Raw genomic sequence first — 7,953 nt, forward strand, 5'->3', positions numbered from 1 at the left:
GCAAGTATGGTGGGTTTCCTGGAAGCCCCCAAATTCATGACACATAGTTCACTAGGGCAGGTTGGCCCTACGAGTGTGCACAGAGGAAAGTGTCGGCCCAACTTGCCGTAAATCTTTAGCTTTGGGCTCCTTTGTCTTTAGCCTCCAAAGAATAATGTACGTAAATATAAAGGACCATGCAAAACACATGAGGGTGTACCAGGATCACAGGAGTTTCAGCATATATTCTGATTTTGATACAAGGAAATAAATTCTTCTCATCTGAGGCCAGAATGACAATTAGTTCTTGGTGAAGTGAGAGATGATTTATTCAGCCCTCCCTCAAGTCCCACTGTGTCATTTGATTTCAGCAACTCTGTTTTTTCATGTTTATGCGATCTTTCATAGTTAGAACAAAATGGGGTAAGAGAATGGGGATTGTGACATTTATGCTTTCCTTTCTGTATCCATGTGGATCTTATGAGGTTCCAGTACCAGGAAATTGACCAGCAAACAGTAAAATAGATTTTTATATCTAAGGCACACTCATTGTTCCTCTCGGTACTCTCAGATCTCTCTATTTAATGTCCTAGATCTCAAAGAAAAATGCCTTGGAGAAGAAAAAAAGAAAAAAGGCAATAACATGACCTGTTGCCCAAAATGAACACACAAGCCCAGATCACTTTCCAAAATGTCCATGATTTCAGAACATAAATGCAGACACACCCTTAAAAGAAGCATTAGAAAGGAGAAAAACTGGCCAGCTTCCCGAATCTCACTGAATCCAATTGGACTGGGTGACGACCGAGATCAAAGGCGCGCAGTGATTGGACAGAGGCGGGGAGGAACTGGCATCTTCAGGGCTGCTGGACATCGGCCAACTCAACCACACCAAGCAAAAGTAACGGAAAGTAAACACGGGTGAATAATCTAATGCACATGGGGGTACCCTTCACAAAATGCGAAGCTTATGTGTTCCCAAAGAAGAAGGTTCCAAGTTGTGGACAGCGTACGCTCAAACGCAAAATCAAAACATAGCACATCCCCCTTTCCAACCCAGAGCCTGAACCTTTGGCTTCTACTTTAGGGAGATGGACAAAATGACCTCTTTGTCATGGTACCCACCATGGTTCCCCACCTTCCCCTGAGTAACTTTGTCTCTTGTCTTGTTTCTAAGAAAAATGAGATTTTTCAAATTTGGGGGCAAGTGTTCCTAGCTCTGCTGTTTATGATGCCGTTGGTGGAAAGTCGCCACAGAGATGTGATTGTCCAGTACACCACCCTGTCCGTGGCGCCTTGGGATCTCTGTTGAAAAGTCCTGATAAGATCACTGCCCTCACTTCAGGGAGAGCGTCCACACAGGCACCAAATGCCCTTTTCACCACTAACACTTACCTTCCGTGCACCCCTTTTATTACCTGCATGTAATAGTGAAAGAGATTAGTTTACGGTCCCATTCCCCTACACAAACGCTTCCCAAGCCCCACACCCTCTTAGAAGCATAGAACAAAGATTACAGACAAATTCTTTTCAGCAGGTTCAGGCTGTACAGAGGGATAGCCTCAGAATGGAGCTTTGGATAGAGAAAATCTTGAAACGGAATAAAGATATAAAGAGAGAGAAACAAAGAAAGACATTCTTTGCAAACATGATGCCCTTTAAAAGGAACGTATGGATTACATTCTCATAGAGGAAAACGCACAGTCAAACATAACAGCATTCAAGGGATTTCCTCTTACCAAATTGTCTCCGGTCCCTTAATTGTGTTTAAGCCTTGCTGAGTACTTTGTTTACGGTCCCTAGTACAGTGATTTGCATCCCCCTCTCTGGGTGGCTGTTGGTGGGGGCCGGCAGCTGTCTCAGTCCGACTCTGGCTGGGGAAGGTAAGAGATCTTTGCCTTGTTCTTTGAAAAGATCTAGGAGGGAGATGTTGAATGCCTATGAGGGTTGGGGCTGGGAGGCATAGATATAATTCATACATTAAAGACTTTCAGAAAAGTTTTCCAAACTTAAAGGAGTCTCCTAAAGCCATGTACTTTGCGAAGAAATAGAGAGATTTCCTCTCTCTCCTGAAAAGAAAAGACTTGCAAAAATAAGACTGGTTGTATGTGGATGAAATTTTGCATTTGGGGGCAGGTGTTCCTGAAGGGATTCCCAGGGGTGTCCACTAGCTTATAAGCATAGAGTGGAAGGGGGAATAAACATTCAAAGGCATCAGGCATACATCACTAGGAATTCTCTTTCAATTTCAATTTGAAGAAGTAAAGTTAGTTAAAGCCAGCCTGTGTCAGTGATTATAATAATAGGTATTTTCTGATACAATTGCCGCTTTATCTCAAATCTTCATACGTCTTTGAATTTATCAATAGAAATCATCGGTTGTCTACTTATGAGTCCGGAGATGTATATGTAGGCAGAGGCAGATACAGGAGACTTAGGGTGAAGGAGAATTAGGGTGAGTGTGTCACCTGAAGCCTGGCAAGGCTGAAGCAAGCTTTGCTGTTAGAAGTAATGACAGACCTGTCCATGCTCCCCAGGCACAGATACATTCACTGTGCCTCACTGTAGATTCAGCCAAGGGCTCCTCTCAAGAGGTTCCATTCATTTACCTTTAGCTTTGGTAACAGGGAAGCATGATTTTCAACAGAATCAGGTGATACTCAGAGCTTCAGTGGGATAATTGACCTAATTTGGGGGGAAAGTGGCCCATACTAGGAAGCAGAGCAGAATTGCTCCCGAAGGCCAGAGTTCACAGGTGGGAAGATTGCTCTTTTAAGGAGTTTCTCAAGAATCTCCAGTTTTTGTAGCCAGTGGCTCCCAATCTCCTTGTCTTCCTGGGGCAATTTTAGCAAGTTCTGAGATGCCCTGGTTCTAAGTATCCCTGATCTTCAACGCCAAGTGACAAAGTGACAAGACTCCTTGGGGATGATGGCTCTGTCCCTTTAGGTGCCACATTTTAAGAAGGGGAGGATGGTGACCGAGATCCTCCAGGTAGTTGTCACAGGCTGGGCTCACCCAATTCAACCAGGCTTTAGGGACGTTTCAACTTTAGTTTTTGAAATGATGAAGCCTTATCCCTGGCTTTCATTCTAGAAGAAAAGGACTTCTGATCCCTCCTCTTTTGGGACAAAATCACCATGGTATCGTTACTAGATGAGGCTGGAAAGAATGTGCTATTATAAAATGGAAGTAAAATGTTTGAGATTTGCCAGCAGTTAGAGAAATCTAACAATCTGAAACAAGGAAAACAAATCTCTTCCAAGATTTTATTTGGACTTGTAGATTCACTGTATTAATTAAAAGGAGTTATTAACACTTGTTCAGATTAAAAAATGGGGGTGGATAACTTTCAGCTACAAAACTATAGAACAAACTTATAATAGTCTCCCAGTATTCATTTTTTTTCCCTCAAAAAGGCAACGTGGGGCTTTATGTATTTCAAATACTTTAAAATTTCAAATAGCTTGTCTGTAAGAAAGCATAACTCTATAAGGCCATTTATTGAGGTGGGAAATAGACTTGTAACTTTATTGTTTGAGAGTACGATGTGTCAATGTGATATATGCTTGAATGTTTAAAATACTTTGCTCCTTAAAGTGGGCCAAGGAACAGCAGCCTCAGTGTAGGTAGGGAGCTTGTTACAGACTGACTGAATCAGAATCTCCATTTAACAAGCTCCACAGGTGATTTATGTATCCATTAAAGACTAGGATTCAAACCAAGGGTTTCTTTCCTACTGTGTGACCTTTGTCAGATTACTTAACCTCTCTGAGCCTCTGTTACTTTATTTTGTAGTCAACTAGTGAGAATTAATGTTAATGGTGGCATTTGTTAATATGGTGCCATGCCCACGGTATTAATAGGTACTCCGTAATGGCAGCAATGATGATGACCAAGCATTCCCCAAGTTACTAACCTCCTAGTATAAGCTGTCAGCAATTCTGTTTAAATCAAGATGACTAGTTTTCCCCCTTAACCAAAAACATCTGTGTCTCCAATCCTCCTTCCTAAATAAATTAACATCAAACAAGTGGGATTTTTAAGTGTCATATGACCATCACACACATGACAGGGAAAACCTAGGAATATGGATTTTTGCTGGCTTAGAGGCTGAGTTCAGCTGCCCAGTGACTTCACAGCTGTTCCTGCCGCCCTAGCGTGTCTGTCCCCTCGGCTCTGTCCCCTCAGCTGGGCCTGCAACGCTGACTCTGGGATTTTCTTATAAAAATGCCTGATGGACGGGAGGAAGATCTGGAGGTTGGCTGGGGAAAAAATGAGTCATTCAAACTCACAAAGCAGTCTGCTTAGTAAATGCTGCGAGAGAAATAAAAGTAAAAGCTGGCTCCTCTCTCTAGAGACTCTGTAGAAATGATTCCGACTTATCATGTCACTGAGCAGAGTTGGGGGAAGCCAAAATCTGCTGGCAAGGAAAAGAACGAAAGGAAAAAAAAAAAAAAATGTCAGGGAGGGGCAAACCCCAGGGGGAGGGAATAAAAAGAGAGAGGGAGGGAAAGACAAGCGTCATTTAGGAACAGAGGTAGCCTGAAAGAAGCAAAGAGCTCCGGATCCCAAACCAGCCCATGTAGTAAAATATTTTTACATCTTTTCTTTTCCCCAGAAGAGATCCCTGACCTGTCATTTCATTGACAGCCGGGCTGTTCCAGATCTTTCCCAGAAGTTGAACGAAGAAGCTCCTGTTGCTGTTTCTTCCCTTCGAAGTCAAGTGGTTTCCGTGGTAATGGACTGCCTCTCTCAGAGGTACGTGCAAGTCTGGGGGTAGATCTTCATTTTCAGATTAGCTCAATCACAGCTTTGGGGTGAAGTTTTTTTTCAGACATAATTTCAAATATCCTTTAACTGGCTTAGCCAGTATTTAGGGTATCATTGGACAACAGTGATTAATTTGTTTGGTTATTAAAAATGACACGTAAGTAGACAGCCCTGATATTTCATTTCATTGCTCAGAGAGTGATATTTTGATCTGCCAGGGTGGGAGGAGAACCAGTGAGGTTTGATTTGGGGTTGAATTTGTTTGTAGTAGATGCTTAATATAGTCAAAGAGTGAATCTCATTGAAATGGTCTCAAGTATCTTGTTTTAAACTCGGTAACTGCAACTGCTTAACTATTCAGCAACTAGACAGCTTTTTGAGAATGGAAGGCAGGGACTTAATATGTCTGAGCAGCAGACAAGAGTTGCCACTGATTTCTACTAGACAGTATTTCAACCAGATGCTTTTGATCAAACGTTTCACGTTTTGTCCTGAAATTTTCAGGTTCAAAATATTTAGGGGATGGACATGTTTGAAGCTCTGACTCAGGGGGGTGGAGGGGCAAGGGAAATATATGTAACCTAAACTTTTGTACCCCCACAATATGCTGAAATAAGAAAAAAAATGATAAATTAACCTCAGCTTACTGTAACTTTTTTACTTTATAAACTTAAAAATTTTAAAAAAATATTTAGGAAGGGGCATAGCAACAAGTTTTATACACAAGGGCATGGAGAAAAATGAATTTGTAAACTTTTGCAAAAGTCTAGCATGCTTATTTGTTTAAGCATGCCATAGTATACATAATATCGAAATTCCTTGTTGATTAATAGAAAATTTGTGAATTGACAACTAATTGTCCTAGCACTTGATTTTATTTTTAACAGGACAAAGCACAAAATTATATCCTATGAAGTTGTTGAATTCTTTTTTCTTATTTTTCTCTTTTCAAATGGACATTGTCACATTTCAGATCACAAATCCTCACCTCATTGTCAATGAATATTTTGCTGAACTGCCCACCCGAAATGGTGAACTAGAAAGGTCCCAGGGTGCAGGTGTTTAATAGTAACACAATGGACTTGTTGGCTGTCAGCTGATGGAGAAGAACATAATTCATTTCTGGCTACTTGTCTTGACATGGATTTTGTGGGCAGTGGATGGGTGATAGTTTGGAAAGAATGCATGTTATGCCCGGCAAGACTGGCACAGTCTAAGTTGCTATGAGTTGTGGAACTAACTGCGAAATATTGTTTATAACATATTCTCCTCTTGAAATGAGGCCGTCTTTAGATTAGGATTCAGGCTTTTCTGTGTGTTCAGGGGACAGAGAAGCAATAGACAAAGCGGAAAAGCTTGTAAAACATTTTTGTAGACTGCCAGGGTATATTAAACACTGTAAAGTGCTTCCTGCTTTTTATGTCATCCCTTTCTTTATTCTCATCTGCTTCATCTTTCTTAATTTTTGGCTCCATGCAAAGAGAATGCAACCAATTAGGGAAAAGAGTCAAGGTGATTTTTAAATGCATCTGTCTCCCCGGTTTTGCACTCCTGCTTGCAGGGCTTATTCTGATACATTTAGTTGACGTCTCTTGTTTTTTCTGCAGTTTCTACCCAGGTGAGACTCTCCAGATCTAAGTCTGCAAACCCAGCTAGGAAGAATCACCATTGTAAAAATGACTGAAGAGCCCATAAAAGAGATCCTGGGAGCCCCAAAGGCACGCATGCCAGTGATGCCAGAGAAGAATCCCAAGAGCGAACCTGTGGTCCCCACAGTGCCCCTGGTCAGCGAGATTCAGCTGATGGCCGCGACAGGGGGCGCGGAGCTCTCCTGCTACCGCTGCATCATCCCCTTCGCCGTGGTCGTCTTCATCGCCGGCGTCGTGGTCACCGCGGTGGCCTACAGCTTCAATTCCCACGGCTCCATCATCTCCATCTTTGGCCTGGTGGTTCTGTCTTCTGGACTTTTTTTATTAGCCTCCAGCGCCCTGTGCTGGAAGGTGAGACAAAGGAGCAAGAAGGCCAAGAGACGGGAGAGTCAGACAGCTCTCGTGGCAAATCAGAGAAGCTTGTTTGCTTAAGACTGAATGAGACCCAGTGGGCTATGTGGGCCCAAACACCTGCTCTAACTTTGTCAGCCCTGGCACCCAGAACCATCAAGGGAGACAGCTGACTTGGTGTCGGAGCAGACGAGAAGAACCGGGGGTGGGGAGGGGGTGGAGGGGTTTCTCCTTTGAGAGAAATGACTCGCGTCTTCTTTAATGACAAACTTAACCCTAAGGGCTATTTCTAAGACTGAAAAACCAGCTTTCTCTTTACGTTAAACATTTTGGGGGGGTCATAGGAGGTGCACAGCATTAGGCAGCAATTGGTTCACCCTGGAAAGTAGCGGAGAAAAGATGAGAAAAATAACAGGCTAGTGCTGACACACCAGACAACTGCCTCCAAAAGAAATAACCCCTACTCTTAAGAAGTTGTATCATAAAAAGCTTTCTGCCAAGGGTCTAAATTTCTTTGGACTTTGCATACTCCTATGAAATTCTGTGATAATTTTTTTTTTCCAATAAGTTGATTTTTCTGGCATCTGTTTTTATTTTTCACTTTCAGTAACTCATCACTGGTGGTACTTTATCTTGAAGAATAAACTAATATTTTTTATGTTTTAACATTAGACCGTTTTAGGTGTTTGTAATGATGTATCAGAAGGGAAAAAAGTCAAAGTTATAGCTAATAGATGATGTTGAGGGCTAAATTAATATTAAAATAATCCAGTATAGCAAGCACTTTTGATGGTTTTTATATAAAAGGTAAATGTACATTTAATTCAAAATAATAAATACTCATTGCTGCTGAAACTTCTTAAATGGTTGTTTCTGTTGTAGTTATTTTTACTGCAGTTCCAAATTGCCCATCTTCCATTGTCTCATTTGCAAGTTCTCAATTGTACTTCTCTCAAATGGGCATGTTGCTTTTTCTTAACTCTACTCTAAGATTTTTATTTTTATCCTATTTTTTCATTACTTCTGAAGACTAGTATTAATTATGTTTACTACATTCTAAAGGATTTCCCTGCTATAATTTAGGAAATCAACACCTGGGGTCAAGAATTTTATAATGTCCCATTAAATGTGCATTGCATTTTTACTGAATCAGTCATTATTTGTTTAACGTGTTTCTAAGTACCAGCTGTATGCCAAATATCAT

At 41.4% G+C, this 7,953-nt stretch overlaps 1 protein-coding gene across 2 annotated transcripts; it reads left to right on the top strand.

Annotated features, from left to right (window-relative positions):
* Positions 1-1,790: 1,790 nt before the first annotated feature.
* Positions 1,791-7,613, top strand: TMEM100 (transmembrane protein 100). 2 transcript variants are annotated; one of them, XM_045569479.1, is made up of 3 exons: positions 1,791-1,862; positions 4,598-4,737; positions 6,357-7,613. In XM_045569479.1, exon 3 carries the CDS (start codon positions 6,426-6,428, stop codon positions 6,828-6,830), a length of 405 nt encoding a protein of 134 aa, XP_045425435.1. In that variant the 5' UTR covers positions 1,791-1,862; positions 4,598-4,737; positions 6,357-6,425; the 3' UTR covers positions 6,831-7,613. The 2 variants fall into 2 exon arrangements, with proteins under 2 accessions (XP_045425435.1, XP_045425436.1); XM_045569480.1 differs by lacking the exon at positions 1,791-1,862 and adding an exon at positions 4,420-4,438.
* The last annotated feature ends 340 nt before the right edge of the window (positions 7,614-7,953 follow it).

Source organism: Lemur catta, chromosome 15 (assembly GCF_020740605.2).
Source record: "Lemur catta isolate mLemCat1 chromosome 15, mLemCat1.pri, whole genome shotgun sequence".
Taxonomy (NCBI): domain Eukaryota; kingdom Metazoa; phylum Chordata; class Mammalia; order Primates; family Lemuridae; genus Lemur; species Lemur catta.

Bases quoted from the DNA above. Each gene is read 5' to 3' on its own strand.
- TMEM100 (XM_045569479.1), top strand. From the start codon at position 6,426: ATGACTGAAGAGCCCATAAAAGAGATCCTGGGAGCCCCAAAGGCACGC.